The sequence below is a fragment of the Quercus suber genome, unplaced genomic scaffold (assembly GCF_002906115.3).
Source record: "Quercus suber isolate HL8 unplaced genomic scaffold, Cork oak 2.0 scaffold_142, whole genome shotgun sequence".
NCBI classification, from domain to species: Eukaryota; Viridiplantae; Streptophyta; class Magnoliopsida; order Fagales; family Fagaceae; genus Quercus; species Quercus suber.
Window position 1 is genome coordinate 77,935 of NW_027069603.1, and position 23,208 is coordinate 101,142.

General features: G+C 32.3%; 1 protein-coding gene across 1 annotated transcript; it reads right to left on the bottom strand.

Annotated features, from left to right (window-relative positions):
• Positions 1–8,602: 8,602 nt before the first annotated feature.
• On the bottom strand, positions 8,603–10,355 carry LOC112028030 (probable aquaporin TIP-type). The gene is made up of 3 exons (XM_024060672.2): positions 10,146–10,355; positions 9,674–9,924; positions 8,603–9,131 (listed from the first exon to the last, which is right to left on the bottom strand). Exons 1-3 carry the CDS (start codon positions 10,270–10,272, stop codon positions 8,757–8,759), a joined length of 753 nt encoding a protein of 250 aa, XP_023916440.1. The 5' UTR covers positions 10,273–10,355; the 3' UTR covers positions 8,603–8,756.
• Between the last annotated feature and the right edge of the window lie 12,853 nt (positions 10,356–23,208).

Here is a 23,208-nt window from a genome sequence, read left to right on the forward strand (position 1 = left end):
ACTCAATTTGAAGAAAAGTTCCCCCAATCTACTATGTGACAACTTAAATGAGCATCTAATATACTTTTTGGTCACATAATTTTTCTTTTATAGAAAACTTAATTTATATATATTATATATATCTAAAAATTAAAACGTAGCATTTATTGTTATTACGCTCATGTTGAGCCACATCAACAGCCACATCATATACCTATTTCTCATTTCTCTTCATTACTTCCAACCATAATTAGGAGTGTCAATACCCAACCCGCGAACACGACATGAACCCGACCAAGTTTTTGTCGATTAGGGTTGGGCCTTAATGGGTTTGAGTCATAAATAGGTTAACCAGAAAGCAACATGATAAGAAATGTGTTATAAGCGGGTCAACCCGCGTAACCCGCAATGACACGTTTGACACGCCAATTCATTTGTGTCAATTTGAAATGACCCACTTAACACAACCCGTTTAACTCGTATAACAAATAAATATTCATTTTATTTTAAATTTGTCAAATACTTTTTATATCCAACATATATTTTAAATTAAAAAAGAAAAGTGAGTAATTACTAAAACTTGCAAGGGATATAATCGAAAATTGAAACTTTACAAATCTTAGATCTCTAAGCCCCTCAAACCCTAAATCTCTAAACCATCTTATAAATATCTATTTTTTTTTTTTATATTTCGTCCGTACTACTTACTCTATTATCTTATAGTCTCATACCTAATTTTCAAACTCAAAGTCTCAAATTGGTTACTGCTCTCTCTCTCTCTCTCTCTCTCTCTCTCTCTCTCTCTCTCTCTCTCTCTCTCTCTCTCTCTCTCTCTCTCTCATGTGTTTAGTGAGTTTTAGAATTAAAGGAAACTGTTTTCTTTGTGTTTCAAAATTCTGCTTTAATTTTTTCCACATAATGTTTTTGTTCTATAAACTTTAGTCTACTGTTTGCTTTAATTCTTTTAATATTGACACTTAGCATTTGGTGAGTTCCAACAATAATATTTTTTGTTGAACTATATTATTTTATTTTTGTTAAACTATGTTATTTTGAATTTAGGTTGAAGTGTATGCACTTCTTTTGAAGTGTAAAGAACTTATTTCTAGATGAATATTATATTTTTGTTGAACTATATTATTTTGAATGTGGGTTGAAGACTTGAAGTGTATGCAATGCTTTTGGGATATAAAAAAAATTATTTCTAGATGAATATTATATTTAATATTATGCAGGTTGAAATTTGTTGTGTTACATTCATATCAACCCAACACAACTCGTTTATTAAACGAGTCAAATGGGTTGGGTCAAGTCAACCCGCCTTATTAACAGGTCGAGTTAAGGTTGAAGGATCATGACATGATTATTAAATGGGTCGGGTTAGGGTTGAGTCATTTAGTTGAATACCCTTACCTTGACACAACACGAACCCGACACGCTAACCCGAATTGTAATTTCCCTTTTAACTTTTCATCTCTACACTACTCTCAATCTTAATGTCAATCTTCATCTATCTCTTCCTCTTCCTTTTATTTTAACTCTTCTTATCCCTATCTATTACTATCTATACATATTTTCCCACATGAAAAATGTTATTACTCTCTCTCTCTCTCTCTCTCTCTCTCTCTCTCTCTCTCTCTCTCTCTCTCTCTCTCACTTATGCTTTATTTTTGTGTGAATTTTCTATTTTTTTGTATCTCTACTTTAGATTGATAAATTTATGTGTTCTTTAGACTTTTACTTTGGGTTGATGCAATTTGGTTTTGTGTTTTAAGTTATTATATTTTTTTTTCTTTTCTATGATTGTTAAATGTTATTCTATTGCATATAAATGAATGTGTATGTGGTCAAAAAAATTTGTTAGATCACGTTCTCTTTATGTTATTATACAAATTATTTTCTTTCATTTCAATAGGTGAAGTGTTCAATTTTAGATATAAAGTCTACTTTTTTCCTACATATTATTTTAAATATTAAATTTATAATATGGTATAGTCTCTTAGGAATGTCTAAGAAATATGCCGTTCCAATCTTATGTATCTATATTAGTAAACAAAACTCAATCAATTGTTTGAAGCTACTCTTACAATAAGAAAAATTATAAATATAATAATCTCTTTTCAAGAGAATGAAAATTTTGAATAATATATTTGAAACTCAAATAGGGTTTTTTTTTTTTTTTTTTTTTTTTTTTTTTTTTTTTTTTTTTTTTTTTTTTTTTTTTTTTTTTCTGAGAAAGAAAACTCAAACATTTTAGTTATACTAGAAAAACAAATTAGGAAAATGTAAAGTACAATAACATAATTTATCAAAATATGGACTGCCTAAAAAATGAATAATATCAATCAAACATATCCAAATAATAAAATGATGATATATTTTTTGAGATAAATATATGAAAAATAATTTTAGAAATTGTTTCAATTTTTTAGAGAATAAATTATTTTCCACAAATTTTAGAGAACAAATTATATATTATACCATAACTAAAATATAATTATCTATTCCCACGCATCGCATGCGACTAGTTTTTGTAATAATCGTGTAACTTGTTTAAGTGATGCAATGAATTATCTAAGTAACACACACACACACATATATATAAAGTCATTTAAGTTGACACATAAGGTTAGAGACATAGTTATCAGTATCATATGATACGTTTCGTTTCGTGTGTAAAAAGTTTCGTTTCGTATTGGCGTATCTTAAGTGCTCATGAATTGCATGATATAATGTGTGTATTGTATGAATCGATCGTATTGTAAAATTATATGTATCGTACGATACATAAACAAATGATTTAAAATGAGATTTTTTTTTGTTAAAATTTGTACTTTTATTTGAATCTAACAAGTTGTTAGACTTGTTTTAAACACAAAATTATTAGGTTACTTAATTTAACCTAATAAAATAACATATTCATAAGTTTTTTTTCCCCCTCTTTTTCTTCTACAAAATTTGGACTGCATAGTACACACACTTCACTATATTATTTACAAATTTATTTTCTATACTATGAATAAGATATTAATTGAAAATTTTTTATTTTTTATTTTTTTCATTATTGTTATAAGTCTAAGAAACTAGAATGCCAAGAAGAAATTTTCATGAAAATTTTGAATAATATATTTGAAACTCAAATAGTTTTTTTTTTTTTTTTTTTTTGAGAAAGAAAACTCAAACATTTTAGTTGTACTGGAAAAACAAATTAAAAATTTTGAATAATATATTTGAAACTCAAATAGTTTTTTTTTTTTTTTTTTTTTGAGAAAGAAAACTCAAACATTTTAGTTGTACTGGAAAAACAAATTAAGAAAATGTAAAGCACAATAACATAATTTATCAAAATATGGACTGCCTAAAAAATGAATAATATCAATCAAACATATCCAAATAATAAAATGATGATATATTTTTTGAGATAGATATATGAAAAATTATTTTAGAAATTGTTTAATTTTTTTAGAGAATAAATTATTTTCCACAAATTTTAGAGAACAAATTATATATTATACCATAACTAAAATATAATTATTTATTCTCACGCATCGCGTGGGTCTGCGATTAGTTTTTGGAATAATCGTGTAACTTGTTTAAGTGATGTAATGAATTATCTAAGTAACACACACACACACACACAAGAACAAGAAGAGATAGTAAATGTTAATGACGATGAAGAAAATTTTAATAAAGAAATAATTTTGCAAAATGATAAATGTGATGATAGAATTGACTTAGATGGGGTTGATTAGCCAAAATGATGAACATAAATTAATTTTTGGGTCATTTGTAATATATATTATCACTTCTGAATTTAAGTAATTTGAATGTGTATGTTATAAACACGTGCTAGTTTGATTTATTTAGTTAGTTTGTTAAATATTATTACATAAGTGATGAATAAATTAATCATTAATATATTCAAAATTTATAATAAATATACCATTTATATATGTATATCTATAAATTTTTATAAATTTTATTAAATGTTTGTGTATCTTACGATACACGATACGGAAAAATAAAAAATCGACTCGCGTTTTGACAACTATGGTCAGAGGAGATTCTTTTGACTTGATTTATAGGAAAACATTTTTTTATTTATTAAAAAAAAAGAAAAAAAAAGGGAGGATAGTTGAGTGTAGAATTATAATATTAAATTGATACATATAAAGGCAACATTTAGCAACATCGGGCAAGATTGAGATTGATGTTTACAATTCTGTGGTGTTTAGTCACATTTATAATTGATGTTCTAAAATCAAAGGTGAAGATGAAACTTCGTGAAATATGAATGAATTGAAGCTGGAAGAATAGAATTGCTAGCTTCCAACCTTGCTTTACGCAATCCCCTTGCTTGCTTCCGCTGTGTGGTCTAGGTAGCAGAAGTTGACCCTATAACTTGCTTTTGCTACTTTCTTCAACAAGAGAGAATTTGACCCTATAACTTGCTTTTGCTACTGAGAATTTTTATGTCCCACCGGCCACTACTCCACGATGGTTGTCCTTATTATTAGGTTAAGACACTAATTGATTTTTGGTATATACAAAATTTTAAACTCAGATCTTTTATTCAATAACAAGAGACTCTATCAGTTGAGTTAACCAAAACCCACATCTTTCTATAACATAATTATGAAGCTCAACTAGTTAGCTCAACGATTTATTTTAGCTTTTATGTTAAGCAGTTCTTGTTACTAATGTTGTAAGTCTTGTGACATTACAATGGCCATATGTCTGATCCATAGCTTGGAATTTGAGAATTTAAATCAAGTAGGCATGACGATTAATTCCTATATTCTATCTACGAACATTTAACTGTAACAATACATCATTTTCAGATTGTTATCAAAATAATTGGTGTTGTCAATTTTGGCTGCCGGTGCATACCATGTGCTCTATTTTTGTTTTTTGTTTGAAGTAACGGTTGATCACTTCCTCTATGAGATCCATTTTCGCATTGGACAGCAACAAATATGCTAATGTTCATAGTCATACCACGCTACTATAGCACAATATGTGTCTTATAGCTAGACACCTCAAGTGTATTATTTCCTTGTCACATATTCCATCAATAGGACCTAGTTGTATTTCACTTCTCGCCTACCATAGACTCAAAGTTGCCCAAGTCTAAATTTTGTGGGATAGCACATATCATAAAGGCATCTTTGTTTTTAATTCTACTAATTTTTCCATCTCATGTTGATGTATGAGGGAGGTATCTCATCCTGATATTCGGATAAAAAGTTTCATGTTTATTTACCCAAAAAGCAAAAGTTTTATGCTTAAACCAATGAATACTGAGGTTTGGAATCTCCATCATAAGCAGTTGCTCATGATTAAAAATGGGTCATGATTTCACTTGTGGTTCCCACACGTGCACATAAAAAATACTCTTTTTGAGTGTAACTAAAGAGGGAACTTGGTAGAACCAATGCACATTTACAAAAAAAGTTTTCAGGTATTGTGGTTGAACCATAAGAATTTAAACACCCTAATAAGAATTCAGATGTGCCTTCATGGTAAAGAAAGATTAGATTCTAAATGCAATCTGTCAAACAATGGTTTCCTGATTTAACATCACACTATGTACAAAAAGGAAAAAGGAAAAAGGAAAAAGAAGGCACCAAGACGAGTAGATGCCTGTAAGATATTGTTGTAATCTTCCACTAACTCCTAGACTTCCAAAAAGAAATCCACTAGGTTGGAAAAAGTTTTCCCCCCATACCTTTCACCATCAGCTCCAACTGCATAAATTAAAGAAGCGCTGTAGAGAGAATCCACACCCAAATCAATGGAAGAGAATTGAAGAAAGAAAGTAAAAGATGATATTTTGCTGACCATAAGTGCACAGCATTTAGAACAAAGATAGACAGTGATAACTAATTAGGACCACTACCAAGTCGTGTCACTTCGAAATTCTTTGCAATTGGACGGTTGGACCTACCAAATTAGAGTGAGATTTTTTTGCCACACGTTGTCTTCATTTTCCTACTCTTGCAACACGAGTCATACTCACACTGAAACTTGAACAATATAGTGTACCACTGAATTCAAAAAAAAAAAAAAAAAAAAAAAAAAATCAAGAAGAAGAAGGTTGCACAGAATCAAAAAAAAAAAAAAAAAAAAAAAAAAATCAAGAAGAAGAAGGTTGCACAGAATCTTTGTAACATTACCATGGATTATCTGCATGTTAATTTAGGCAATGGCTTTTTGCAATTTTTAACGAGGACAATTAATAAAGGAGAAGAATTGTGAATAAGGGGTCTAAGATTAAATCCTAACCCAAGTTAAAAGGAGTATTAATTCTATGGCATTTGCAATTTAATGGCTAAATCTAGGTCTTAGCTCATTTGCACTAAGGGGTCCAAAGTTTGCATCCACCAGTCTTCAAACACTTGCTCCAAAAACTATGGATCCCACAGCATATCATAGTGGACAACGAATCAAACTAATTGAATCTCATATACTTACAGTTCTCAAGGAAAACATAAAGCTTAAGGTAGAGCTTCTCTTGTTTTAGATATGCATCATTCTACTTTGATCTTGCGGTTTCAGTTTCTTGAGAAATTTTAATTAAGTATAGTTAATAATCTCTTCTAACTGCTCATACAATCAGAAATTACTTTCACAGTAGAACAGTATTGGTCTTATTATGTTGTACATGCACAAAAGAAATTCATTTCTTTCCTGTTCCCTTCTTTCCTTTTCTTCATTTAAAATTTTCCGGAAAAAATACCATTACATATAGGCAGTAAAGTAACTATTCATTTTTCTAGACATTATTCTTTGTGAAAAATGTTAACACGAACCGCTCTAATTATCTGATACTCGTTAATATATAAATTATAGCTCGTATAATAACATGTTCGACCATATTATAACATATATAAGTAAGCACGTTAGGCAGAGCACGCAAAGGTCCTAAAAAAGTAAAAACCACATGGTAGAACTCTAATTTTAAATATCCCACTATATTTGTTTGGAGTCTTTGGATCATGCATTTCTCTCATAACTATATTATGCTCTTCTTTTGACACTATAAAAGAAGGTAAATATAAATCTTTTGTATCACTTTTTGTGTTCCACTTTACACTCCATTAATCACAACTTGTCATATATTTTTTTACTTATTCTAAAGTTTAAAATGTAAAAAAATTAGACACATGACATATCACAATTGGTGGAGCATAAAATGAAATACACAAAAATGTTATATAGATTTGTATTCAAGGCATAATATGGTGTAAAGAGGAAGGCAAGGATTTTTAACTTGGCAGGTTTGATGACCACGAGGGCCTACGTCCATGATATGTTATTATGTTATATCTCTATTTTGCATTGCTTTGTTCTGTTATAGATGTTCATTTGTATACATACTAAATCCCTATACATACGCAATTTGCTTTGATGAATATAGCCATTGCTCTTCTTAAGAGTTTGATTTTGATGATTACATGGAGATGTGTTTCCTAATGCAACTGGTGAGCTTTCCATATTGATTTGATCTTCCTCAACACTCCCTCTCAAGTTAGAGTGGATATCCAAAACACCCAACTTGCCAAGAAGGAATTTAGCTTGGTATTGCTCGAGTGAAAAGCATTCCTCCAACTTAGTCTATTGTACTTTAGTTATGCTTATTCGTCTTTTTCTTTTTACATAAATTCATATTTTTTTTCCAATCATAGCTATTTTTTATGAATGGATGTGATTAAAACTCTTTACTTCAAAGTTTATTCCTTTTGTTTTGGAATAACTCTTTACTTTTCTATAATGAGTTTTTAAAGTTATTTTTTATTGAGGAAGGATTTGCTGCAAATTAAGTTGCAACAACTCCTGCGAAATGCATATATGTCAACACCTGGTAAGGGTAATTGGGTTAAGTGAGTTAACAGAAGTTTTCTTTAAGCAAAATTCTTAGGCAGGTGTCTCTCTAAGGCGTTGACATGTGTACATTTTATAGGAATCGTTGCAACTTAGTTTGCAGCAAATACTTCCCCTATCTTATCTATGGCATTTTAAAATTTGAACTTCTATTTAATTGGGTCAATAATTAAAGCGAAAGTTTGTGTAACTCCTGTTGGTCTTCATTTAGATCAATTAATACGTATAAGTGATCATAAATTGGGTTACACGGCTATTTTCCAATGATTGTTTGGTATTCTTTTTTCTTACAAATTCTATTTTAAACTATTTTTTGTCCAATTCTTCTTATAAATTTAGTTTGAAAACTTGAAGCATGAGCTATTTTACTTATTATAGTGTTGCAAGTTGTAACTTAAAAATATTTTCCTTTGCTTATGTATTGGTAGTTTGGCTTTTTGTTCCGAATTAATGAATTTTCTAATAAATTTTTCTTAAAGATTAAAAAAAAAAAAAGTATATCTCTTAATTAGTTAATAGGGACATATTCATATAAAGTAATAAAAATTTAATATATTGAATTTAAAATTTTTTCTGTGGATAATTCTAAAAATTATTTAACAAACATAATCATTACTAGTTTTTGTAATATTTAAAATAAAAATTAGGATCTTAATTCAATCTTATGAAAGCCCCTTCACCAATCTTATATAGAATCTTGATTTTAACAACTTTGCTTGTAAATGACAAAAGAGGAATATTAAAACAAAGCAAAAACAAAAGGCCAACTTTTGATTCCTTACTTACAATTTTATTTACACGTACAACCTCTTTTTAGGCTGGCCATTGACAAATCACAATCCCAAAAGAAACAACCCAAATCACAGGAAGACCCAAAGCACAAAGAACTCTGTTTAGGCATAGTCTTGAGAGACTGGGACTGGGGCATAGGACCCAATAAAAATGTCACCGTATACAAGCCCAGCCAACCCTCCCCCAATTAGTGGGCCAACCCAGTAGATCCAATTTTCTGAAAAGTTTCCGCTAACAACAGCTGGGCCAAATGAACGAGCCGGGTTCATCGACCCACCACTAAATGGACCAGCAGCTAGGATGTTTGCACCAACAATGAATCCAATTGCAATGGGTGCTATTATACCAATTGAGCCCTTTTTGGGGTCAGCAGCTGTGGCATAGACAGTGTAGACTAGTGCAAAGGTTATGATGATCTCCATGACCACTCCTTCAATTGCATTCATTCCTGATGCAACTCCATGTGTTGGTACGCTCTGCCAGATTCAGGATCACAGGCTTTGTTTAAGATAATTTGGAAGTTTAACATATAGCCAGTTATATTAGACATTTGTTAAGCTAATATATCCCTGAGCCTCATAGCTCAAGTGGTATTGCCCAACTTTTCATTTATGTTTCGATAGAGGAAGATGTGAGAAGAAGAAAAAGGAAGATACTTCCCGCTTACTCTCGAGTTCGATGAGTTTGGAATCGTTGGAGGAGGGAGGGGAGGTAGCCGGGGACCAAGGCCCCCTCGGGTTCTAAAAAATCACCTATTCTCTTTTGTAAATTTTCTTTAAAATGAAAAACATATTTTCAGTTTCACTTATTGACCCTCTTAAGAAAAAATTCTGGCTTCACTACTACTAAGAGTTCCCTTATAAATATTCTATAATAAAAATAAATAAATAAAGCTAGTACATTGAAAAATATATATGTTAATAGAAGTCCAACTAATTTGATTAATTTTTGGACCAATTTTTGGGAAATGAATTGTTTTTTTTTTTTTTTTCTCTCTTTTATTCCCCAAGAAATATACCTCTCCATTTGTGACGAATTTGAGTAGGAGGCAAGCAACAATGGAGCCAACGCATTGAGCGATCCAATAGAAAATGCCAGTAAGGATGGAGATGTTGCCTCCAACGGCCAATCCAAACGTGACAGCTGGGTTCAAATGGCCACCGGAGATATTGGCTGCAATGGACACCCCTACAAAAAGTGCAAAGGCATGGGCCACGGCCACAGCTACAAGTCCCGGGGGGTCCAAGGCTGCATCCGATGTGAGCTTACCTATACAAATCAAAGATACCCATAAAATCATTCTCATACAAAACCAAATTTCTAGGTATAAACTTAATCAATTAATCATATATTGCCCTTCTAAGTACCTTTCCCGTATGAATAAAATACTTTTTGTTACATATGTTTTGACACTAAGTAAAATTTCCATTTACACCATTCTATGTATATCATTTTCATTACAATGATTTCATGGTTATTAACACACTTACTATAAGCAATGGCGGATCCAACTCCTGCAAACACGAAAAGAAGAGTGGCTATAAACTCTGATAGATAAGACTTGAGAGACTGAATGCTGAAAGAGTCACCAAAACTGCCAAAAGCTAGCTTCACCATTATTTTTGCTCAAAGACTACTTAGAGAATAGAGTGGCTTTGCTAGTTGCTACAACTTGGTCATGTCACATTCCTATTGCATTGTTTATATACAGCAAGTGCTACACATAGGTTAGGAAGGGAGAGCCATGGCCGGCACCGACCATGGGACCCGGATGAATGCTAAGTCACCGTCTGATTGGGTTTAGGTGCCTAACAACCGCCTTTTCTTGATAAATTATAGACATTATGAGCATAAGACAACCAACTTTACTAGTAATTAATGAACAGACAACTATTTAAAAATAGTAGGGAGATAAGCATGTTCTTGTAGAATATTACAAAGTGATCTCCTTTACATTAACAAAGAGGTATGATGTCATTTTCCTCTTAATCCAATTTAATTTTCCAACGAATTCTTCATTCAAGTTTATATTTTGTTTTGTTTGGTACGGGGAAAAGATGCTCCAAAAACGTTTTCTGCATTTTCTAGTGTTTGGTATGGTGGAAAATACTGGTCAATTGAAACTTGTAGCTGAAAGTCTGTTTGGGATCTGCTTATTTTGCTGAAACTGAAAACATTTTGTTGAAAGTGCTGTAGACAAAGGTAAAAGTTAGTTAAATTAGTACAGTAGAAGTCATTAATAGTATTAAAAAGTACAATAGGACCCATAAATAGTAGCAAAAATAAGCTAAATAGTAAAATAAACTGACAAAATTAATCATGCCAAACAGACACTTAAGTTGGCAAAAAATAAGCTATCCAAATACAACCTTAATAAAAAGAAAACAATAAGTTTTAGATGAAAATATTTTTCCTTTTTTTTTTTAATAAAACATTGTAAAAAAATTTGATAGAGTAATAGAGAAAAGGAAAGAGACAAGACATGAGAGTTACGCAATTAAATCTTGTCACTTGTATTCATGGGTCAAAAACCTAAAGGGCTCATTTTTTTCCTATACAATTTTCTCTAACAGTCAATCTCTAATTGTTAATCAATCTCATAATTTTCTCTTGAAATCAATGTCTTGATTTGGTTTTTAGTGACATGGGAAGTGAATTATACTTTCCCACAAACATCTTTAAAACCAAATCTAACTATTTTTTCCCTGGCTATATAGATGACGTAATATATTTTTTTTTTTTAATATCAACTAGTAAATCTGTCTTTGAAAATAAAATTTGTTTTCATTGTTTTATGTAATATTTTCAGTGTGAACAAAGGTTTTGACTCATGATTCATATAATTATTTGGAATTATTAATAATATTAAAGATATTCCAAGTTAACCAAACAATAAAATATAATCTCTAACTCATTTTCAGTGTCATTGCCATATATTAAAAAGAAATCAATTTTTAGTAAAATATATTAAAAAACAAGTGATTCTTAGAAAATATTTTTTGTCAAATTAAATGAAGCAGAAATCTAAAGATTTGTGACGTACTAATAACAAATGTATTTAAAAATTATTTCATGCTCTAATAATTTTTTTAAAACAAAAATTCTAGAACTAAATTCACTGTTCAATCATAATTAAGTGATCACGGATTTTTATTTCGATGAATAATGGTTACAGATTTTAAATTTCCCAATTCCCATCACACTTCTTGAGTCTTGACTAATCATGTTAAGAGAAAAAGTGTAAATTCTACCTTTGTCAGGAATTGGGAAGTGTTATTCTCTAATTGTCCATGAATTATAATGATACGTGTGTGTGTGTGTGTGGACTATTTGACTATTTCATCAACCTCATTAATCTATGGATTAAGGATAATGCTAGAATAAAATGTGGTTTGGGCCGTTTGGCTTCAAAGTTATCATCCAAATAATTTTTTTAAAACTTTAATAATTTGCATTGATGATATAATAATGGTTGGGTTGTCTAGTGGAACTGTGGAAGGATCTAGTTTTCTTCTTCTTTTTTTTTTTTAATGGGAAATCTATAATCGAAGTTTGTTTAATGCCGACTAATCAATATGTCCAATAGTGAACGAACACGTAAGATCTAGCTTCCACACAACCCCCCACCCCCCCCCCCCCCCCTCAACTTTTAGAATTTGATCGTTTTACATGAGTGGATATCTTTATGCATTTTTCCTTCGTGAACAATTTATTTGATGCCCATTTATTTTATACAAAGAGATAGTGATATTTGAGCTTTAAACCATTATGCAATAATCAAACAGTATGAACATAACATGGAACCACATGTTAACCCCCAGGCATCATCCATGAGCCCTTGTATACCATCACAAAGACCACATGCCAACTCCTCATGATCATCTATAAAAGCCTCGCGTTAGAGTATTCACATCAAAAATGTTATAATGCTAAAAATGCTATTAATAACAACTAACACGTGCTATGTTTCTCTCTCTCTCTCTCTCTCTCTCTCTCTCTCTCTCTCTCTCTTTTCTCTGTTTCTCTCTGCCTCTTTGTCTCCTTCTTTCTCACTGAGCTATGATCAGACTCCAGCCTCTCTTCATCTCCCTCTTTCTCACTAAGCTATGATTTGACTCTGGCAACTGGTGTGGGCAGTGGTTTGGCACAATCGATGAAGCAGATGAGGTCGATTTTGTGGTTCGTGGGTCTCTACTGTTGATCGAGGTGGGTGGGTTGCAGTGGTTCGGCAAGTATGACTGGGTTTCGATGGGTGTGGTTGGGTTTAGGTGGGTTTTGTGATTTGATTTTAGGTAAAAAATATCAAAAAAAAGTATGTTCTTTTTTATTTTGCGTTTGTGATTTCTAATGTAGGTTTGTGATTTGTGGTGGTTGTGGGTTGTATTGGTGGTTTTGGTATGGGTTTAGTGAGTTTGTGATTTGGTTTTAGGTGGTAGGGGTCCCGATTTGTAGAGGTTGTGAGTGCCAGTGATAGTGGCTATGGTTGTGCTATGGTGGTTTGTGGTCGGGTTTGTATGGTGGGTTTATGAGTGGTGGGTTTGTGGTGGTTGTTGGTAGTGTTTAAGTTTTGGGCACGGTGGCTAATGGTAATGTGGTGGCTGTTGGGTGTTGGGTGAGGTGGCTGTTAGTTGTTGGGTGTGGTGGCTGTTGGGTTTTGTTATACTGGTGGTGGCGGCTAGCAAGATTGTTGGGTTGAGAAGAGAGAGACAGAGAGGAAGAATAAAAAAAATTATAAAAAATGAATAAAAAATAATAAAGAAAGAATATTTAAATGAGGTAGTTAAAAAAATAGAAATTTTGATGTTAAGTGTATTGTAAAGTGATATGTTAAATGTTACTGTGGGGCCTAAGAATCCGACGATCCCAGCCCACTTCACATTAAGCCTAAGGCCCATGTCGAGGAGGAAGAAACGTCTGAGGACGGAGTTAGAAAGTCCAAATCACTCAGGAACCTTGCCGAGGACAATCTTGCCCTCGGCCAACCAAGACCATGGGAGGAGGAAGCAACGGGCCATCAAAGGTAGCCTCTCTAAGCACCCCAGGAAAAAGACAAGTATGATGAGCCACCCATGGAAGCATGGTGGAGGAGCAATTCAATGAGGAATTGTCACATTCACATTAAATGCGCACAACTAACGTTCTAACCGCATTAATGGAGACATGACCCCTGAACAGTGCTGCCTTGATTGCTACAACTCACAGGAGTTTGGTAAGGTGGCTGATGGGACGAGTAGTTAGAAGGGGGCATGGATGGTTAACAAGTGGAAGAAAGAGATCGTTGGAGGAGGACTATATAAAAGGGAAAAACAGATCAAAAGCGAGGAGGATTTTATGTAACGACTCTCATTCAATAGTTACTACAAAGCTCCTCGGATTGAACCGAGGACAAACTTTCTCAGATAATCTTAGTTCGTCTATGTTTGGTGGTGGTGAATATCATATTAACCGTTGTCCATGCACTAAGGTCTAGCTCTTAAACTTATTCTCTACAAATTCATTGTATTGGGCTAGTTAGATTTGAGTCCACTCGTCCAGCAGAAGGAGTGCTCAAATCCAGTCCCTACAGTTACTATAAAGTTGGTTTTTTAGATGCAAAATGTTAAAAATTTTAAAACTCTTGATGCGAATGCTCTTAGGTTGTTATCCTTTGCTTTTGCACCATTATCAATACTATACTACTCCAAGTACACGCATCAGTCCTTGCTAAGACTTTGTTGACAATCTTGCCACCTTACATTAGAGCATCATTAGCTCTAGTACCACTTATTTGAGAGATAACACATTGGGAAAGCTTAACTAATGCTTTAATATAACATACAAAAACATCATTTAACCCAAAAGTTTAAACTTATGAATTCTGTTCAAATTATTTTATATTAATATCTTAAGTTCTATTTTTTACCCTAAATGTGGGACTTCCTCTCAATTCTAGCTCTTAGAAAATGCGACTTAGGCCATTACTTATGCCCTTCTTAGAAAAAATGACCCACAAATTTAGCTAATAATTAGTTTGATTGGGAAAAAAAATGGTGGCCAAGTATGTATTATTCGCAAGTAATAATATCTCGGTGAGTTTGAGGTTGATCCTCATAAAATGATTGACACTAATGTAAAAAGCTCTATTATTAAGCAAAAAATAAAAATAGTTGTTTGTTTATTTTTCCACATAAAGATGGAGCAAGATAATATTAAAACTAAAATTGAAAGTAGCATAATAAATTTAAGAGAAATTGATGAAGAAAAATAATAGGGATTCAAAGATCCACCTAATATTTTATCATATGAACTTGGATTATTTTTAACTCATTTTAACGATTTAAAATTCTTGGTGGATTTTTCAAATTCAAATCCTTGACATTTTTCAAACTTGCCAAACAAGATATTTGGATTTTAGGGCCTGTTTGGTTAACCCATTACTCATAACTCATCACCCATAACTCATATCTCATACCCCATATCGCATAACTCAATTTTCAGTTTTTGAAAACTCCTAAAAGTTGATTTCAGTTTCCATGACTCTAACTCACTTTTTTGAGTAATGAGTCATGAGATTTGAGATTAAAAAAAAATTAAAAAAATTTTTTTTGAACCGAACAAGCACCTTTAAGGTGGAGCCCACGAAATTTGAGAATTGACTAATAATAAGTGAGAATTGAGTGATGAAAATTCCTAAACCAAACACCCCCTTAATCACCCAAATCTAAATCCAAATGCCCAAATCAGGTCATCCAAACACACCATAAATTTCAAAAAAAAAAACATTCTATTTTCAACTTCCAACCCACATTTGACCTCCAAAAATTTTTTTTCCCAAATTTATGGTGAACTAAAAAATTGTAAATCTTTGAGTCTTCTTTCTGTGGCCGATATCTGTACAAAAAGTTATGGCAAAAATACTAAGACAGCACAGGATGATTCTGTATTAGGATTTTTCAAATTTTGGCTTTAATGAATTTTTTTTCTTGTCTTATTATTTTCACACGTTTTTTACTTATTAAATAATTAAAAATCCATGCCCCAATTAATCTCGACCTTAGATTCTCTTAATTGCATGTCTACATGATTAGCTTCTAGCCCACATTTGACCTCCAACATATTTTTTTTCCCAAATTTATGGGGAATTGAAATGTTGTAGATCTTTGAGTCTTCTTTCCGTGGCCACAAGAATCAAGTAAATTGAATATCTGTACAAAAAGTTATGGTTGAAATACTAAGACAGCACAAAATGTTTTTGTATCAGGATTTTTCAAATTTTGGTTTAAACAAATTTTTTTCTTACCTTTTTATTTTCACGCATTTTTTACTTATTAAATAATTAAAAACCCATGCCCCAATTGATCTTGACCCTTAGATTCTCTTAGTTGCATATATTTATGGCAAAAATACTAAGACAACACAAGATGTTTTAGAATCAGGATTTTTCAAATTTTGGTTTAAACCAAAAAAAAAAAAATTTCTTGCCTTTTTATTTTTACACATTTTGTTACTTATTTAATAATTAAAAATTCATGCTCCAATTGATCTTGACCTTAGATTCTCTTAGTTGCATGTCTACATGATTAGTTGATTAGTTTTTATCTCATAAAAGAGAAAAATACACTAAATGAGTATATTTCAAATAAATATTTCAAACTCACATATTTACGTGGAATTAAACATAAAATAGATGTAATATTGCCTTCCAAATATAGGATAATAGTTAGGGGTGACAAAATCCGACACGACCTAACACAACAAACCTGTTTATAAATAAGTCATAAGTTGAGGCTAAATTGGTTCAGTCATATTCAAGTTAACATGGCTGGGCCATTTACTAAACGGATCATGTTCATGTTCTACATGTAAACATGTTTGACCCAATTAGCTTATATATAAAGGTAATTTCTCCATTTTACCCATATAAACCTAGGTATATAAGCATAGCTGTAAGGACTAGAATTTGACCCTCAGCCCACTAGAAATGAATGATGGCCCAACAAGCCCAAAACAATATATTTGTTAGAGAGTTGATTTTACAGGTAAAGACTCAATAAATTAAGTATGGGCCACAATAAATTGGATTCGTGCCCGAAAGATAAGAAAACACAATTTGAAGGAAATAACACTCCTCGGTCAAGTTTAAGGATGAAGTGTTCTTATATTCACTCAAGTTTATCTAAGTACAAGTTGTTCTATCCTTTTTCTCCTTTCCTTTTTAGATTACATGTGTCCTTTTTCATGGAAGCCATCCCCTTATATGGTCTTATTCTTTTCAATCCTAGGCCCCAACCTCCACTTGTTGATTATGTAGATGATCTCCTAGATGCTTATCTCATCAGAACCCTCCTATGAACTTTGTATGTAGCTATAAGATAAAATATCACTGTTCAGGTGTCATTTCCACATAAATGCGGCCAGTTGATTAGGTGCAAGACATTTAATGTGGTGGCAACATCCTTCTTCTCAAATATTTCTTAGTTTACTATTGACTCTTTTCTCTAAAGCTTGTCCTCAAAAGTATGGTTGCCTCTTACAGTATTCTCTAGGCGATCGGGTGCCAACCTTCAACAATGCTCCCTGAGGACGTGTGGCTCCTCGGGAGACTCCATGTATTCGTTGTTATTTGTCCTTGTCCTCGGCCAATTAACCCACAAACTTATCTTACTATTTGATCATCATCAAGCTCCTCTGCATCCTCAGGCATGGCCCATGGCTCAATACTCCTACTCAGTTCTTTTATCCCCACAATAGCTATTATTCACTTTGTTCTCCTCCCTCACAACTAGACCTTATGCCTCTCTTACTCTCTATGAGATTGTGACTTTGTCTCTTCATTTTTATTATCAATCTTTACTTGATGTGCATGAAATATAGATAATAAAGTACTCTTATATATTAAGCCTTACTTTTATGCTATTTTGTGATTGATTATAAGTCATCTTTGTCCTATAGATATTAAAGGCTATTTACGTGGACATGCTACATAATGGGCCAATTTGAGAGATTCAGCCCAGGCGTGAAGTGAAGCAAGCAAAAATAAAATAAAAGGATAAAATAATGTGAGATGCGGAAGCGTCAAGAAGTAGAACACGTCTACCTAACAAGAAACAAAACACGTTTGCTTCTAAAATAACCTCGAATCCATGACGGTTCCTTAAATCCACAAGGAGAGAGAGTCTAGAATCTACCATAAAAGAGAAAGATAAAAGTCTAAATTTTATTAATTTAATAATTGGTACATACTTAGGAGTCTATTTAAGGGCTCCATAAAACTTGACAGACAATAGAATATATCCTAAAATAACTCTTAATTGATACCTAACCATAACAAGAACCAAATTTGACCTAAAAAGCATTAAAAGCACCTAAAAACAAGGAAATAAATCACCTAAACCTAAAATAACGTTTTTTAAAATAAAAATATCAAAAATAATAAATTACAATAATTAAATAGTAAATCGTGTCCTACATCAGACCCGTTCACTTGAAACAAACTCATCCTCTAGTCCACCTTTGAAATTTGCAATATTTCGTTCCAAATAAACAAATACTTTGAATGCTTGAGCCCCTTGATCTTCTTTCCATACTTGCAACTCATCCATGGAATAAACAAATCAACTTGAATTTCTTTTTCATTTGTCTTCATGTAATTGTAGAGATTTACCAAATAAGAGTTGTCAATTGAATCAAATCTATCAACCCTAATAAAATCAATAAACTTTATTTCATTGTCTACCACCAAAATAATAGGAGCTTGAACGTTGCAATCATCTAACTTGACTTCATCGAGATCGTTAACAACTTCCTCTATAATTTCTTCTTTAATGGTCTCTACTATCTCAACCTCAAGATCTTTCTCTATAATAGGGTCTTCATTAATCTCTTCCACAATCTTGATTTCAAATTCTTCTTCTATAACAAGGTCTTCATTAATTTCCTCAAAAATCTCAATATTTTCTTCTTCAACTTCTACATATTCTTCAAGAAAAGTATTTTCTTCAACATGTAATTCTTCTCTTAGTGGTGAAATATATGAGTCTTTAAAATAATTCAAGTGTGAACTTCTTGGCCAATAATAATCTTGTTTTATATGACAAGATTTCTTCACAATCCAAAGAATAAAATTTGATAGCAAGCATCTTTTTCATCCTTGGCCATGAACGAATTTTGTCTTTACCTTGTCGGATTCTATCAGATTGTAATCGTTCCCACCAACGTAAGGCATACTTACTAAGTTTATACAAAGCAAGTCCAACTTTTCTCTCATAAAAAATATTTTTATAGTCAAATAAATCCTCAAGATCAAGTAACCAATCAAGAAAATCTCCTTTTAAAAAATAACAATTAAAACTTGCAATTCTCTTATAAGGTGTGGGTTCCTCTATTGGGCAGTACCCAGGCCCAAGTAGTGACAAGGATCCTGACCCCTAAAGAGTTTTATATTTGTTTGTTGGTGGACTGGAATTGGTTCACCGCAGCAATAATGGGCTGATTACAAACTAATTTGTGCACAAAAAATAGGCCCTACAACACATACACATTCATATGTGCAAACATATATATATATATATATATATATATATATATCGTAAAACAAGTGGCTAAGGAACAATAAATAATCATTTAAAAGATGCAAATAAGAACGTCAAGGATCCTCAAAAAAATAAATGATATTTCATTATATTGAGTTTTTATTACATTGGACCCTATTTCCCACTGGGATATGCCATAAGGTTCAAATAAATTCAAAAATCATAGACTTAGATAACTCTTTGTAGGCTTCCAAGACTTGTGAAGTTTGAATACCCTTAAATCCAAGTGTATCCTCAAGTACTTATCATAGGATCCTTCACAGTGTTTTTTCTCTTTTCTCTATTTTCTGAGGTTTAGTGACTCTCTCTAATGCTTCTTTTTGCCTTGATTAATTGTTGCTGAAATGAATTTTCCTAAGGGCTTGATCCCCTTTTTATAGTACATTCCTAGGATTTTTGGTATGCCATTGGTTCTCTCCATTTGCTGCCCTAAGTACCAGAACCAGTGCTGTGTTAGCAACATTGCTAACTGGTTCTTTCCTCATTTTCTTACTACATTCTTCTTTTGAGGCTTCCCTCCCAAAAGTCCCCAGCTAACCTTCCTCTTTTGGGGGGTCCTAGGCCTGACTTTTAATCTATTTTTCCAAGACTTCTAGAGAGGCTTTTTCAAAACCCTTTTTGGCTACCTCAACCTTTGTCTTTTTTCTCTAAATAGGAAGATTCCTCCCTTCAAGTTGAAAGATCCCCAACCACCTTTTTTCATGGTTCACCTTACTGCTCTTCCCAAGGTACCAAGCTTCCCTTCATCAAGTGCCGATTCTTAAATCATTATCTGTTTCCAAAGCCTTTTCTTCTGAGTTGCAGGCGGCTGATGGGACATGTCTTTCTTCGTTCCTTGTGTCCATAAGCATGCTTCCTTGAGCTGTCCAAGTCCCAGCTGATTCTTTCCTGCACTTCCCGAGGATCCCCCCCTTGGTTCTGACAACTCCTAGGTATCCTGGTCTAGTCTCTTTTTGGGCTCCTTGGGAATTCTTCTTATAGAGGCTGAGCCAAACTTCCTCTCCCTTTTCTTCCTTCTCTAAGGCCCAAGGCTTACCTGTTCATGAGCTTGGGCTTTCTTTACCCATTTTAAATGGACCTTAGCTCATGGATTGGGCATTTCCTATCCTTGAGGGCCCATTAATTTTGGATTTCAACACTTATAACATTTTGGACCTCAACATAAGGTCTATATGAAATTTACTTACCAATAGGTTGCCCGTGAGTTATGTCTTCGCGACAGTTATCCCTATTGTTTACATGATCCAATGATAGCATCCTAGTAAAGATATTTGTGAGTGTTAGCTGTACATCACGTAATACTTGCTAAGTTTTCTGTCACCGAAATTGCTACCGTCTCATACGTTAGCTATCAAACTAGGATAAGTCAAGGCTCTAATACTAACTGATACGAAATGCAGAAACGTTAAGAAGCAGAACACGTCTACCTTTAGAAAACAAAAAAACAAAACACGTTTGCTTCTGAGAATAACCTATAATCCATGAGGGTTCCTTGAATCCACAATGAGAAAGGGTCTAGAATCCACCAGAAAATATAAAAACAAAAGTTTGAATTTTATTGATTGAATAATTGTTAAAAAATGTGTACAAACTTAGGAGTCTATTTAAGGGCTCCATAAAACTTGACAAACAAGAAAATATATTCTAAAATAACTCCCAATTGATACCTAACCATAACAAGAACCAAATTTGAGCTAAAAAGCACCTAAAAACAAGGAAATAAATCACCTAAACCTAAAATAACTTTTTTTACATAAAAAAACCAAAAATAATAAATTACAATAATTAAATAGTAAATCGTGTCCTCCATCATAAAAGTAGTCCAAGAATGACTTAACAAGCACAAGCTGGCAAGTCCAACAAGGTGGGCTTTGGAAATTTGCATGGGCCTCTTGATTTGTCTACCTAGGAGTACTTGGGCCACGTTGGTTTTATAAGAAGCTTTTAGGTCTCAGCCACATAGGTGAATGTAAGTATAAATAGTAGGAAATAGAAACAGAGGGGCGGCCAGAGAAGGAAGCTAAGACCCAGGCGAGAAGAGAGTTGAAACAGGGGATGGCGAAGGTTGAAATGTAGGAGCAAAAGGGCAATGCCGCATGTGGCTTTTTCTTCACCCTTTCTCTATGCTAGCATTGTAACTTTTCTCTTTCATTTTAGTTAGCAATTTAATTGTCTAGTTTAATGTTTAATATATATTTTGTGTGTTTTATTTCAATTAAGGTTAAGGATGAAACCTTGTTAAAGATTATTATTATTATTATTTATGTGATTTGATTTTTCCCACAATAGTTGTTCTTTAATGATTTAAATTGTTTTTGCTTCATTACAATTAACCGAGATAAGGTTCTTAATATGAGTTCAATCATGTTTTTCTCATGATTTTGGATTTATCTTAATTAATTGAATGCTTGGTTTGATAATTGTTTGATTTTAAAATTGAATATCTTTTGCGATATGTTTGGTTACGAATACAATTGATTATTTGTTTTTATACCTAGGAAGTGAAGGAGCATGCTTTAGATTTTTAAACATAAGTTATTTTCCATGATAACAAGATTGATTTCTAGATTATCACGCAGAGGTTGAGAAAAATTAATGATCATAAATATACGCTGATATGAATTAGCAATGCGGATTCCAAAACCTTAATTTTTTTTCTAGATTGTTACATCTCTTTATTGCTTTATATCACATCTTTGTTTTGTTTTTAATTATTTGTTTAGCTTTATTTAATTTAAAAACAACCAATCTTTATTAAGCTAGATTAGGATTTATTTGGTTAAGATTTAATTAATTTTCCTACATTCATACAAGTCCTTGAGGGTTCAACTTCGTTCTTGTCAAACTATACTTCGGTACGGTTCATACACTTGCAAGTACTTTAAAATTTCACAACATTACTCTCTGACTCTTTTTCTTCTCCTCTAAACTCCAGTCGCTCCTCTTTCATCTACAGATTCTACATTATTTAAAATCAAAATCCTAATCATTCCATGTCTCTCAACCCCCTGCTCTCTCTTCCCCTCAAATCCCTAGTCATCCCATGCACCATATTTTAGAGAATTTAAATGGAATAAATTGAGTTGAATGATGCATGATGGTATGGTTGATCAATATTATATAAAACATATTCATGCATATTTGGAATATAATAGTCTATAGATGTTATTGTTTGGTAGACTTTTTAGACACTACAAGTTCATTACCAGTAAATCATTGGCTTATAGATGGAATGTGATTGTTTATTAGTAGAAAAATAAATCATTGGCTTATATTTATTAGTATCAGAACAAGCTTATAGCACTTTCAAAGTAGAGTATTAGGCTTGGAGATGTCTTTTAGTTTTTGATATGGCACTTGGATGCTATGTAATAATTTTGGTTTTTTTTTTAATTATTTTTTTTATAATTATTATGGAACTTTGACATATTATTGAATTTGATAGTATGGAGGTTGGAACCTTTTGGACTAGTAATTCTATTTTGAAGGAAGGAAATAATTATTTGCTTTTGTTATTATTTGAATGTTTATTACTTGATTTATGGTTGTATTATAATTTTAGATATATAGGAATTGATAACAGGTTATTCGGGTTAAGTGTTACTTATTAATTAAACAGACTATTTGGGTCAGTTATGACCTATTAATCAAACCTATTATTAAACAGGTCATTTGTGTTGACCCTAATATGATCTACTAATTAAACAGGTTAAATGTGTCATGTCAGGTTACCAGTTTAATAAACAGATTGCGTTAAGGTTGAGAAATCCTGACTTGTTTACTAAATGGGTCGGGATCGTATTAATTGTTTATCCATATAGCATAATACTCATAGCTCAACCCAACATGCGAACATGAATTTCCACCTCTAATAATAGTGTTATTTTTATCACCTCAAGGCTCAAATTGTATCAAGGTGGCACTGATTTTATTCACACGTGTATACCCTTCAACATTAAATTACATTAATGTTATTGTTAAC

What these genes read in the sequence shown, in the direction of transcription:
- LOC112028030 (XM_024060672.2), bottom strand. Translation starts at nt 10,272, where the DNA reads ATGGTGAAGCTAGCTTTTGGCAGTTTTGGTGACTCTTTCAGCATTCAG. An exon ending in TGGATCCGCCATTGCTTATA is followed by an intron (nt 9,925 to 10,145) that starts GTAAGTGTGTTA and finishes TGATTTGTATAG; the next exon opens with GTAAGCTCACATCGGATGCA. An exon ending in AATTCGTCACAAATGGAGAG is followed by an intron (nt 9,132 to 9,673) that starts GTATATTTCTTG and finishes TGAATCTGGCAG; the next exon opens with AGCGTACCAACACATGGAGT.